We start from the raw sequence: 12,230 nt of genomic DNA, 5'->3' as shown, positions 1-12,230 counted from the left end.
CCCAGGTCTCCCTTCTATAAGATACGGGCTTTTCCCACCAGACCACACTGTCTCCCTGCTGTTAGCAATAGAGAGCTGAAGAAGAGTGTGGATAGTACAACTTGTACTTCCCAAGCGCTTAGTACAGTGCTCTGCACACAGTAAGCGCTCAATAAATACGATTGAATGAATGAATACAAGAGCAGGCAAATCCCAAACTATAGCCCTGCCCTAAGTGTCTCCTTGGAATGGGAAAGGCACCGATGCTGTAAAAATGCCACCTTTTACATTTACATGAGAAAGCAGCGTGGCTCAGCGGCAAGAGCGCGGGCTTGGGAGTCAGAGGTCACGGGTTCTAATCCCGGCCCAGCCACATGTCTGCTGTGTGAACTTGGGCAAGTCACTTAACTTCTCTGAGCCTCAGTTACCTCATCTGTAAAATGGGGATAAATCAATCAATTGTATTTAGTGAGCGCTTACTGTGTGCAGAGCACTGTACTAAGCGCTTGGGAAGTACAAGTTGGCAACATATACAGTCCCTACCCAACAGTGGGCTCACAGTCTAAAAGGATAAAGACTGTGAGCCCCACATGGGACAACCTGATCAACTTGTATCCCCTCAGTGCTTAGAACAGTGCTTTGCACATAGCAAGCGCTTAACAAATGTCATCATTATTATTATTGTAGTATGAATTTCATTATCATTATTATTATTAAGTTAAGCGCTATGTGCCAAGAACTGTACTAAGCACTGGGGTAGTGACAGGATCATCAGGTCCCCTAGTCTAAGTAGTACCGAATCCCCATTTTGCAGGTGAGGGAACTGAGGTACAGAGAAGTGAAGTGACTCGTCCAAGGTCACACAACATGCACGTGGCAGAGCCAGAATGAAAACCCAGATCCTCTGACTCCCAAGCCCTTGCTCTTTTCCACTAGGCCATGCTGCTCTTTTTCTCAGCAAATGCACAAGGGATTTATCAACAGGTCATGGAAGCCAGCCTCCAGGCTTCCGAAAGGCTAGGTGTCCGGAATTCTCCACCTGCTGCGGGAACAGTGGCTGGGCTGGACCGAGCCGGCTGTACGGGTCTAAATCTTGGGCACTCCCCCTTGAGACTGTAAGCTCGTTGTGGGCAGGGAACATGTCTGTTTATTATTGTATTGTCCTCTCCCGAGGGCTCAGTACAATGACTTGCACCCGGTAAGTGCTCAATAAGAGAAGCAGCGTGGCTCAGTGGAAAGAGCCCGGGCTTGGAAGTCAGAAGTCGTGGGTTCTAATGCCGACTCCGCCGCTTTCATTCATTCATTCAATCAATCGTATTTATTGAGCGCTTACTGTGTGCAGAGCACTGTACTAAGCGCTTGGGAAGTGCAAGTCGGCAACATATAGGGACGGTCCCTACCCAACAACGGGCTCACAGTCTAGAAGGGGGAGACAGACAACAAAACATGTAGACCTGGACAAGTCACTTCACTTCTCTGGGCCTCAGTTCCCTCATAATAATAATAATAATAATGGTATTTGTGAAGCATCATCATCATCAATCGTATTTATTGAGCGCTTACTGTGTGCAGAGCAGTGTACTAAGCGCTTGGGAAGTACAAGTTGGCAACATATAGAGACAGTCCCTACCCAACAGTGGGCTCACAGTCTAAAATGGGGAGACAGAGAACAAAACCAAACATACCAACAAAATAAAATAAATAGAATAGATATGTACAAGTAAAATAAATAAATGAATAGTAAGTGCTTAATACAATGCTCTACACATAGTAAGCACTTACTATTCATTCAATCGTATTTATTGAGCGCTTACTGTGTGCAGAGCATTGTACTAAGCTCTTGGGAAGTACAAGTTGGCAACATATAGAGACGGTCCCTACCCAACAGCGGGCTTACTATGTGCCAAGCCCTGTTCTAAGCGCTGGGTAGATACAAGGTGATCAGGTTGTCCCCCTTGGGGCTCCCAGTCTCAATCCCCATTTTCCAGAGGAGGTCACTGAGGCCCAGAGAGTACATATCTATTCGATTTATTTTATTTTGTTAGTCTGGTTTTGTTCTCTGTCTCCCCCTTTTAGACTGTGAGCCCACTGTTGGGTAGGGACTGCCTCTATATGTTGCCAACTTGTACTTCCCAAGCGCTTAGTACAGTGCTCTGCACACAGTAAATGCTCAATAAATATGATTGATTGAACAAGGGCATGCGGCTGACAAGCGGCGGAACCGGGACCTCGTTCTCGCCTGTCCCGCCATCAACCCCCGGCCCACGTCCTCCCCCGGGCCTGGACTGCCCTCCCTCTGCCCATCCGCCAAGCTAGCTCTCTTCCTCCCTTCAAGGCCCTACTGAGATCTCACCTCCTCCAGGGGGCCTTCCCAGACTGCGCCCCTTCCTTCCTCTCCCCCTCGTCCCCCTCTCCATCCCCCCATCTTACCTCCTTCCCTTCCCCACAGTACCTGTATATATGTTTGTACATATCTATTACTCTATTTTACCTGTACATATCTATTCTATTTTATTTTGTTAGTATGTCTGGTTTTGTTCTCCGTCTCCCCCTTCTAGACTGTGAGCCCACTGTTGGGTAGGGACCGTCTCTCTATGTCGCCAACTTGTACTTCCCAAGCGCTTAGTCCAGTGCTCTGCACACAGTAAGCGCTCAATAAATACGATTGATTGACTGATTGAGAACCCATGACCTCTGGCGCCCGGGCTCTTGCCACTAGGCCACTTTGCTGGGAAAAGGGGATGAAGACCGTGAGCCCCACGCGGGCCAAACTGATGACCCGGCGCAAAGCAAGCGCTAACCCACTACGAACGTTGTTATCATGTGAGCCCCACGGGGGACAACCTGATCACCTTGTATCCCCCCCAGCGCTTAGAACAGTGCTTTGCACATAGTAAGCGCTTAACAAATGCCATCATTATTATTATTATTAATCAATCAATCAATCGTATTTATTGAGCGCTTACTATGCGCAGAGCACTGTACTAAGCGCTTGGGCAGTACAAATTGGCAACACATAGAGACAGTCCCTGCCCAACAGTGGGCTCACAGTCTGAAAGGGGGAGACAGAGAACAAAACCAAACGTAGCAACAAAATAAAATAAATAGGATAGAAATGTACAAGTAAAATAAATAAATGGAGTAGTAAATATGTGCAACCATCTATACAGGTGCTGTGGGGAAGGGAAGGAGGTAAGATGAGGGGATGGAGAGGGGGTATTATTAGGAGGATTATCAGTAGGACGGGATGAATGAGGGCGGAGGGCAAGGTGGTAGCCCCGCCCCGCGCTCTCGTGATTGGGCGGCCGGGGGAGCGAGGCCTGCGGCTATTGGCTGAGAGGGGAGGGGAGGGGCGGGGCGCCCAACTCGCGGGACGGGGCTAACTAGGCTGGAAGGCGGCGGGGCGAGGGAGAGCGGCGGCGGGCATGGCCTGCGCGGGGCTTCGCGCGCTGCGGCGGCGGGTCGCCTCCTCCTCCTCTTCTTCCTCTTCTTCCTCTTCCTCCTCCTCCTCCTCCTCCTCCTCCTCCTGTCGGGGCTGCGGCCCCCCGACCACGGCCGCCCCTCCCCGCCTCTCGGCTTCTGGCGCAGAGGGCGCGGAGCCCAGCGACTACCTGCGGTCCCGCTACCGGGAGATGCGCAAACTGGTGCACGGTAAGAAGCGGCGCGGGGGGGAGGGCAATAATAATAATAATAATAATAATAATAATAAAGGGAGAAGCAGCGTGGTTTAGCGGCAAGAGTCCGGCCTTGGGAGTCAGAGGACGGGGGGGTCCTTGTCTGCTGGGTGACCTTGGCCAAGTCACTTCGCTGAGAGCTCACCTCCTCCGGGAGGCCTGCCCAGACTGAGCCCCCTCCCCACAGCACCTGTGGATATGTTTGTGCAGATTTATTATTCCGTTTCTGGGGTCATGGGTTCCCACTGTTGGGGAGGGACTGTCTCTATGTGTTGCCAGTTTGTACTCCCCAAGCGCTTAGTACAGTGCTCTGCACATAGGAAGCGCTCAATAAATACGATTGATTGATTGGTTGATTGATCCCGGCTCCACCAATTGTCAGCTGTGGGGCTGTGGGGCAAGTCACTTCATCATCAGTCGTATTTGTTGAGCGCTTACTATGGGCAGAGCACTGTGCTAAGCGCTTGGGAAGTACAAATTGGCAACATATAGAGACAGTCCCTACCCAACAGCGGGCTCACAGTCACTTCTCTGGGCCTCAGTTCCCTCATCTGTCAAATGGGGATGAAGACTCTGAGCCCCCCGTGGGACAACCTGATCACCTTGTAACCTCCCCAGCGCTTAGATCAGTGCTTTGCGCATAGTAAGTGCTTAACAAATACCATCATTATTATCCCCCCAACCCCCCTTCCCGGTCCGGTCCTGACTGACTCGTCTCCCCCTCGGCCCCTTCTCCATCCCCCCATCTTACCTCCTTCCCGTCCCCACAGCACCTGTGTATATGTATATATGTTTGTACATATTTAATATTCTATTTATTTATTTTACTTGTACATATCTATTCTATTTATTTTATTTTGTTAGTATGTTTGGTTTTGTTCTCCGTCTCCCCCTTTTAGACTGTGAGCCCACTGTTGGGTAGGGACTGTCTCTATATGTTGCCAACTTGTACTTCCCAAGCGCTTAGTACAGTGCTCTGCACACAGTAAGCGCTCAATAAATACGATTGATTGATTTTACTTGTACATATTTACTATTCTATTTTATTTTGTTAATATGTGGTGTTGTCTGTCTCCCACTTCTAGACTAGACTTCTAGACTGAGCCCGCTGTTGGGTAGGGGACGTCCCTATATGTTGCCAGCTTGTACTTCCCAAGCGCTTAGTACAGTGCTCTGCACACAGTAAGCGCTCAATAAATACGATTGAATGAATGAATGAATGAACTTCATTGGGTCTCAGTTCCCTCCTCCGGAAAATGGGGATGAAGACTGTGAGCCCCACGGGGGATAACCTGATTGCCTTGTATCTTCCCCAGCGCTTGTGTGACTTTGGGCAAGTCACTTAACTTCTCTGGGCCTCAGTTCCCTCATCTGTAAAATGGGGATTAAGACTGTGAGCCCCGCTTGGGACAACCTAATCACCTTGTAACCTCCCCAGTGCTCAGAACAGTGCTTTGCACATAGTAAGCGCTTAATAAATGCCATCATTGTTATTATCATTATTATTAACAGGGCTTGGCACGTAGTAAGCGCTTAACAAATACCATCATTATTATTTTTATACCCGAGCAGAGAAGCTGTATCCTGTGGCTCAGTGGAAAGAGCCTGGGCTTTGGAGTCAGAGGTCATGGGTTCAAATCCCAGCTCTGCCAACTGTCAGCTGTGTGACTTTGGGCAAGTCACTTAACTTCTCTGTGCCTGTTACCTCGTCTGTAAAATGGGGATTAAAATTGTGAGCCCCTCATGGGACAACCTGATCACCTTGTAACCTCCCCAGCGCTTAGAACAGTGCTTTGCACATAGGGCTTAACAAATACCAACATTATTATTATTATTACCCTCTTACACACCCCCGGACCCTCTGCCTCCAGGGAAGCAAAGGCGAGCAGGTGGTGCCCCTCACTCCGGGAACAAGTCCTCTCTCTCCTGTCGTGTGCAGAGCAATGTCCTACTTACTGTAGCGCTGCTGCCTTTCAAATCGGATTCACAGGTGTACTAAGAGCTTAGTACAGTGCCCTCCACACAGTAAACGCTCAATAAATACGATTGAATGAATGTCGTGGAGACGGAATCACTTTCATTCATTCATTCAATCATATTTATTGAGCACTTAGTGTGCAGAGCACTGTACTGAGCGCTTGGGAAGTACAAGTTGGCAACATATAGAGACGGTCCCTACCCAACAACAGGCTCACAGTCACTTTCATTCATTCAATCGTACTGAGAGCTTACTGTGTGCAGAGCACTGTACTGAGTGCTTGGAGAGTACAATTCAGCAACAGAGACGATCCCTACCCAACAACGGGCTTACAGTCTAGAAGGGGGGAGCCAGACATCAAAACAAGTAAACAGGCATCAATAGCATCAGTATAAATGAATATATATATATATATATATATATATACACACCCATGAGAACCAGTAAACAAGCGCTTATTTATATTACCGTGGGGTCCGCACTTGCACCCTGTGCTACTATTATTGTTGTTATTTAAGCACTTACTCTGTGCCAAGCCCTCTCCTAAGCACTGGAGTAGTTACAAGTGAACTTTTCCCAGCACCATGTCGCTCAAGCGAGCATTCCTCAGACTCCCGTGGTTGAGAGGAAAGGGATGCATTAAAGTCGCTTTGGTTGTAGTGGTCGTGGTCCGCACTGAAACATCTGCAAGACGGCTGATGGGGGGAGAAGGTGCCGTTTGTGACCATGGAACAAAATATCTCCGAGACCTCATTGGCATCTTCGCGTGTGGGTGCAGAATTGGGGAAGGCTTTTCCGCTTTCTTGCCAAAACCTGAGCAAGAAACGAAACCAAGAAAAGTAACCAAAAATCTAGTTGCCCCTCACACAACCAGACAGACTGGAGCCGGGAGAAGGGCATATGCAGCCTCAACAGACAGTTTGACTTCAAGTGCCGAAGATGATGTTCTGCACACAGTAATAATAATAATAATTTAAAAAATAACAACTGTGGTATGGGTTAAGCAATTACTATATGCCAGGCACTGTTCTATGTGCTGGGGTAGATACAAGATAATTGGGTTGGACTCAATCCCTGACCCACAGAGGACTCACAGTCTTCATCCCCATTTTACAGATGAGGGCACTGAGGCACGGAGAAGTGAAGTGGCTTGCCCAAGGTCACACAGCAGAGGAGTGGTGGAGCTGGGATTAGGACCTAGGTTCTTCTGACTCCCAGGCCAGTGCTCTATCCACATAGTAAATGCTCAGCAAATACCATTAATTGATCGATTAATTAGCTGGGCAGGTTTGGAAAGGCCTGAGCTCAGCGATTTTCTGGCTGCAAAAGCACCTTCCAGTGGTCACTGCTTCCAAAGGGAAAGACTTCTCCAAAGTAAGATGCTTCTAGCACCAGCTCTGTGAGATTATAATTGTGCTCTTTAAGTGCTTACTACGTGTCTGGCACTGTACTAAGCACTGGGGTGGAATACAAGCAAATCGGGTTGGACACGGTCCCTGTCCCACGTGGGGCTCACAGTCTCATTCCATAGAGGAGGTAACTGAGGCACAGAGAAGTGAAGTGACTTGCCCAAGGTCACACAGCAGACAAGTGATGGAGCCAGGATTAGAACCCATGACCTTCTGACTCCCAGACTCATGCCCTATCCACTATGCCATGCTGAGATATCCTTCCTCAGGTCATGCAGCTTCATTCAGTGCTATAATCAATCCGTCGTATTTATTGAGCACTTACTGTGTGCAGAGCACTGAACTAAGTGCTTGGGAGAGTACAATATAACACAGTCAACAGACATGTTCCCTGCCCACAAGGAGCTTATATTCTCCAGTGAAAGAACACATAATAAAAATTCATTCATTCAGTGGTATTTATTGAGCGCTAATTGTGTGCAGAGCACTGTACTAAGTGCTTGGAAAGTACAGCTGAGCTACAGAGAGAGATAATCCCTGTCTTCTAGACTGTGAGCCCGTTGTTGGGTAGGGACCGTCTCTATATGTTGCCAACTTGTACTTCCCAAGTGCTTAGTACAGTGCTGTTCACACAGTAAGCGCTCAATAAATACGATTGAATGAATGGGGAAGGGGCTCACAGTCTAGAAGGGGAGAGACAGACATCAAAACAAGTAAACAGGCATCAGTAACATCAATATAAATAAATAGAATTGGAGATATATACACATCAGAACAAGTAAAACATAATTAAATTGAATTAAAATTAAATTTTATTAAAGCATAATAAAAATCATACAGCAGACAAATGGTGGGGATGGGATTGGGACCCAGGTCTCCTGACTCCCTGTCCTGTGCTCTTTCCACTAGGCCGTGCTGCCTCCTTTTTGTTCAGTTCTTCCCAAGCACCAAATGGGTGCTCAATAAATACTACTAATCCTTAGCAGTGCAGAGCATGCAGTGAAAACATATTTTACGAAGGAATTGGTGTACAAAATATTAGCAATTATAAGGTTCTCAGTAATGGAACTGACAGTTGTAGACAGTGAAACAGACAGCACTATACTAGGTGCTTGGAGACATGAGAGAAGTGCAATCAATTAATTGTATTTGAGTGCTTACTTTTTTTCAATTTAATTTATTTTTGCCCCAGGCCTTGTAATCCCACCGGGATCAGTCTCACAGCGAGGTGCAGCTGCTTTCAGATAAGGGAGTCTCAGTGGCCAGAGTGTTTTGACAAAGAAAGCATTTAATCATTTGGGGCTCATATTTCCTTTAGTTTGTACTTTCTCGCTGCGAGTAATGAATGGATCTGTGTATGCCCCAACAGCACCAACACTTATTTTTGATCACAACTAGAACAAAAATTTCTATTTTGAAAACATTTTGAAATAGGTGAAACACAAGTGAAACCATATATTCATTTCTCCTTCCTAGCTGTAATTTATTTGTGTCTGTTTTCCCAACTATATTTTGAGATCCTTGAAAGCAGGAATGGTCTCTAACTATATTTTACTTTCCCAAGCACTTAGTATAGTAATCTGCACACAGTGGGTGCTCAAAAGGTACCATTGATTTTTAGGAGAGGAAAAAAAATCCATAAACCTTAACACTGTGCTGTTGAAAGACACACAAACTTCTTGAAAGTTTTTTGTCCCTGTATTGTGCTTACCTCTGTAGATGTAAACACTGAAAATAATTGATGATCTAATGATTAATTTGGTTCAGTGCCAGGCTGGTTTCAGGTATTTAGCTGCTTTGAAGGGGGGAAAAAATGTCCAACCTCTCCCTAGGGTGATCATCCACCCCCTGAGTTGCAGATAACAGTTATCCAGACAATGCAGTGCCAAGATCCTGGACACCCCTCGTATCGCATGCTCTCTCTTCTCCTCTCGTCTCTTCTCTACTCTTCTCTTCTCCTCTCGTCTCTTCTCCCCTCGTCTCTTCTCCTCTCCCCTCCCCTCGTCTCTTCTCCCCTCGTCTCTTCTCCCCTCGTCTCTTCTCTCCTCCTCCCCCCACTCCTCCTCCTCCTCCTCCTCCCCTCCTCCTCCTCCTCCTCAATCAGTCGTATTTATTGAGCGCTTACTGTGTGCAGAACACTGTACTAAGCACTTGGGAAGTACAAGTCGGCAACACATAGAGACAGTCCCTACCCAACAGCGGGCTCACAGTCTAGAAGGGGGAGACAGAGAACAAAACCAAACACACTAACAAAATAAAATGAATAGAATAGATATGTACAAGTAAGATAAATAAATAGAGTAATAAATATGTACAAACATATATACATATATACAGGTGCTGTGGGGAAGGGAAGGAGGTAAGATGGGGGGATGGAGAGGGGGAGAGGAAGGAAGGGGCTCAGTCTGGAAAGGCCTCCTGGAGGAGGTGAGCTCTCAGTAGGGCCTTGAAGGGAGGAAGAGAGCTAGCTTGGCAGATGGGCAGAGGGAGGGCATTCCAGGCCCGGGGGATGACGTGGGCCGGGGGTCGATGGCGGGACAGGCGAGAACGAGGCACGGTGAGGAGATTAGCGGCGGAGGAGCAGAGGGTGCGGGGTGGGCTGTAGAAGGAGAGAAGGGAGGTGAGGTAGGAGGGGGCGAGGTGATGGAGAGCCTTGAAGCCCAGGGTGAGGAGTTTCTGCCTGATGCGCAGATTGATTGGTAGCCACTGGAGATTTTTGAGGAGGGGAGTAACATGCCCAGAGCGTTTCTGGACAAAGACAATCCGGGCAGCAGCATGAAGTATGGATTGAAGTGGGGAGAGACACGAGGATGGGAGATCAGAGAGAAGGCTGATGCAGTAGTCCAGACGGGATAAGATGAGAGCTTGAACAAGCAGGGTAGCGGTTTGGATGGAGAGGAAAGGGCGGATCTTGGCAATGTTGCGGAGCTGGGACCGGCAGGTTTTGGTGACGGCTTGGATGTGAGGGGTGAATGAGAGAGCGGAGTCGAGGATGACACCAAGGTTGCGGGCTTGTGAAACGGGAAGGATGGTAGTGCCGTCAACAGAGATGGGAAAGTCAGGGAGAGGGCAGGGTTTGGGAGGGAACACAAGGAGTTCAGTCTTGGACATGTTGAGTTTTAGGTGGCGGGCAGACATCCAGATGGAGATGTCCTGAAGGCAGGAGGAGATGCGAGCCTGGAGGGAGGGGGAGAGAGCAGGGGCGGAGATATAGATCTGGGTGTCATCAGCGTAGAGATGATAGTTGAAGCCGTGGGAGCGAATGAGGTCACCAAGGGAGTGAGTGTAGGTCGAGAACAGAAGGGGACCAAGCACTGAACCTTGAGGAACCCCCACAGTAAGGGGATGGGAGGGGGAGGAGGAGCCTGCAAAAGAAACTGAGAATGAACGACCGGAGAGATAAGAGGAGAACCAGGAGAGGACGGAGTCTGTGAAGCCAAGGTCGGATAGCGTGTTGAGTAGAAGGGGGCGGTCCACAGTGTCGAAGGCAGCTGAGAGGTTGAGGAGGATTAGGATAGAGTAGGAGCCATTGGATTTGGCAAGCAGGAGGTCATTGGTGACCTTTGAGAGGGCAGTTTCCATGGAATGTAGGGGACGGAAGCCAGACTGGAGGGGGTCGAGGAGAGAGTTGGTGTTGAGGAATTCGAGGCAGCGCGTGTAGACAACTCATTCAAGGAGTTTGGAAAGGAATGGTAGGAGGGATATGGGGCGATAACTAGAAGGTGAGGTGGGGTCAAGAGAGGGTTTTTTTAGGATGGGAGAGACATGGGCATGTTTGAAGGCAGAGGGGAAGGAACCAGTGGAGAGTGAGTGGTTGAAGATGGAAGTTAAGGAGGAGAGAAGGGATGGAGCGAGAGATTTCATGAGATGAGAGGGAATGGGGTCCTCCTCTCCCCTCCCCTCCTCTCCCCTCCCCTCCTCTCCCCTCCCCTCCTCTCCCCTCCCCTCCTCTCCCCTCCCCTCCTCCCCTCTTCTCCTCCCCTCCCCTTGCTCGCCCCCCACCACTCTTGCTCCAAATCCAGTGTTTCCCTCTTTCCCCCTAACTCCCGGGTCCATGTTAACACAGGGGCCACTTTCAAGCCACAGGACTCCAGAGTTGCTAATATTTTTAATTTTCAACCACCACCCCCCACTTTACCTTGAAAGTAGCTGCTTCTTTTGCTTACCCGGTTAAGCGAGGGAGAATTTCAAGTATATGGGTATGTTTCAGCACTTGCACAGTTGACTCTCAGTTGTCCACAGATATGCTGTCCACTCAGTAGACTTCCAAACTCTTCCCAGCCATGAGCCTGCCTTCCCTTTAGCCTTCTGCCACACTGCAGCAGCCACAGTCCTCTACAAAGACCATATCAGTTCTCTCCATTTGCCCAGACGTGTTCCAGAGCTACCTCCCCGAATCCCAGATGGACCCTAAATTACCTCCCTGATTTGTATTATCTGTTTTGTTTAATCTGCTGCACTTCTCCCCTCTAGCATGAGTAATTGAGAGTTGATTATATTAATTTAGCTCTGTTCTGATTTTGTCAAGAATAGATTGTTATCTCACTGAAGGATGAGCAGTATCTCCTCTGCTATATAGCCCCAGTTCCACAAAGCTTAGCCATTGAATGAATGAAATGTGCCGAGCTAAACCCTCAGCAAGGACTTCCTGATTGTCACCTAGATGCTTACCTCCACCCTGCACTATGGACTTAAGGGAGACAAATTCCCTGGAAGCCTACAACCCATGGAAATTTGTGTCTTTAATGGATAGTATTGGAAATAACGGTCTTTCATATCTATGGGCTGTTGGAGTTCTGTGAAAGGAAGCAGTTCTATTTTTGTGGACCCCCGTTGTGACCGAGCTGTGAATGGAACTTGTGGACCTGGAGGGGAAGAAGGCAATATGGAAAAGTTGGCAACCTGCAGTGGGTGAACAGGCTTGGAGTGGGTGGCCTTTGGGTAATAATTCGGCGAGCTAACCATCAGGCACTTTTCTGACTCAATTAGCCAGGCTCTGGTCCTGCCCAGGGACAGGAAAATGTGATAAATCCCGGCCTCTGGCAAGGCAGCTCTGAGAAAGAGATTGAATTAGAGGGAACTCTTTCCTCCCCAGCCCCCCACCTTTGGCCTGTCTGAGTGGGTTTTGAGTCTGACTGCTGTTTATTTTTCCTCAGTTTTGGAGTGGAGGGAAGAAGGGAGAGAAATCTC

At 48.4% G+C, this 12,230-nt stretch overlaps 1 protein-coding gene across 1 annotated transcript in view; it reads left to right on the top strand.

Moving 5' to 3' along the window:
* NT5DC2 (5'-nucleotidase domain containing 2) overlaps nt 1-12,230 on the top strand; it is a 40,290-nt gene that overhangs the window by 5,535 nt on the left and 22,525 nt on the right. The window contains exons 3-4 of the mRNA XM_038771720.1: nt 916-1,057; nt 3,490-3,630. Of these exons, the coding sequence (XP_038627648.1) occupies nt 916-1,057; nt 3,490-3,630 (283 nt within the window). The remainder of the gene's footprint in view (nt 1-915; nt 1,058-3,489; nt 3,631-12,230) is intronic.

Source organism: Tachyglossus aculeatus, chromosome X1 (genome assembly GCF_015852505.1).
Source record: "Tachyglossus aculeatus isolate mTacAcu1 chromosome X1, mTacAcu1.pri, whole genome shotgun sequence".
In the NCBI taxonomy this organism is placed as follows: Eukaryota; Metazoa; Chordata; class Mammalia; order Monotremata; family Tachyglossidae; genus Tachyglossus; species Tachyglossus aculeatus.
The sequence above is the reverse complement of the archived record's forward strand: the minus strand, read 5'-3'. Positions and strand labels throughout refer to the sequence as shown.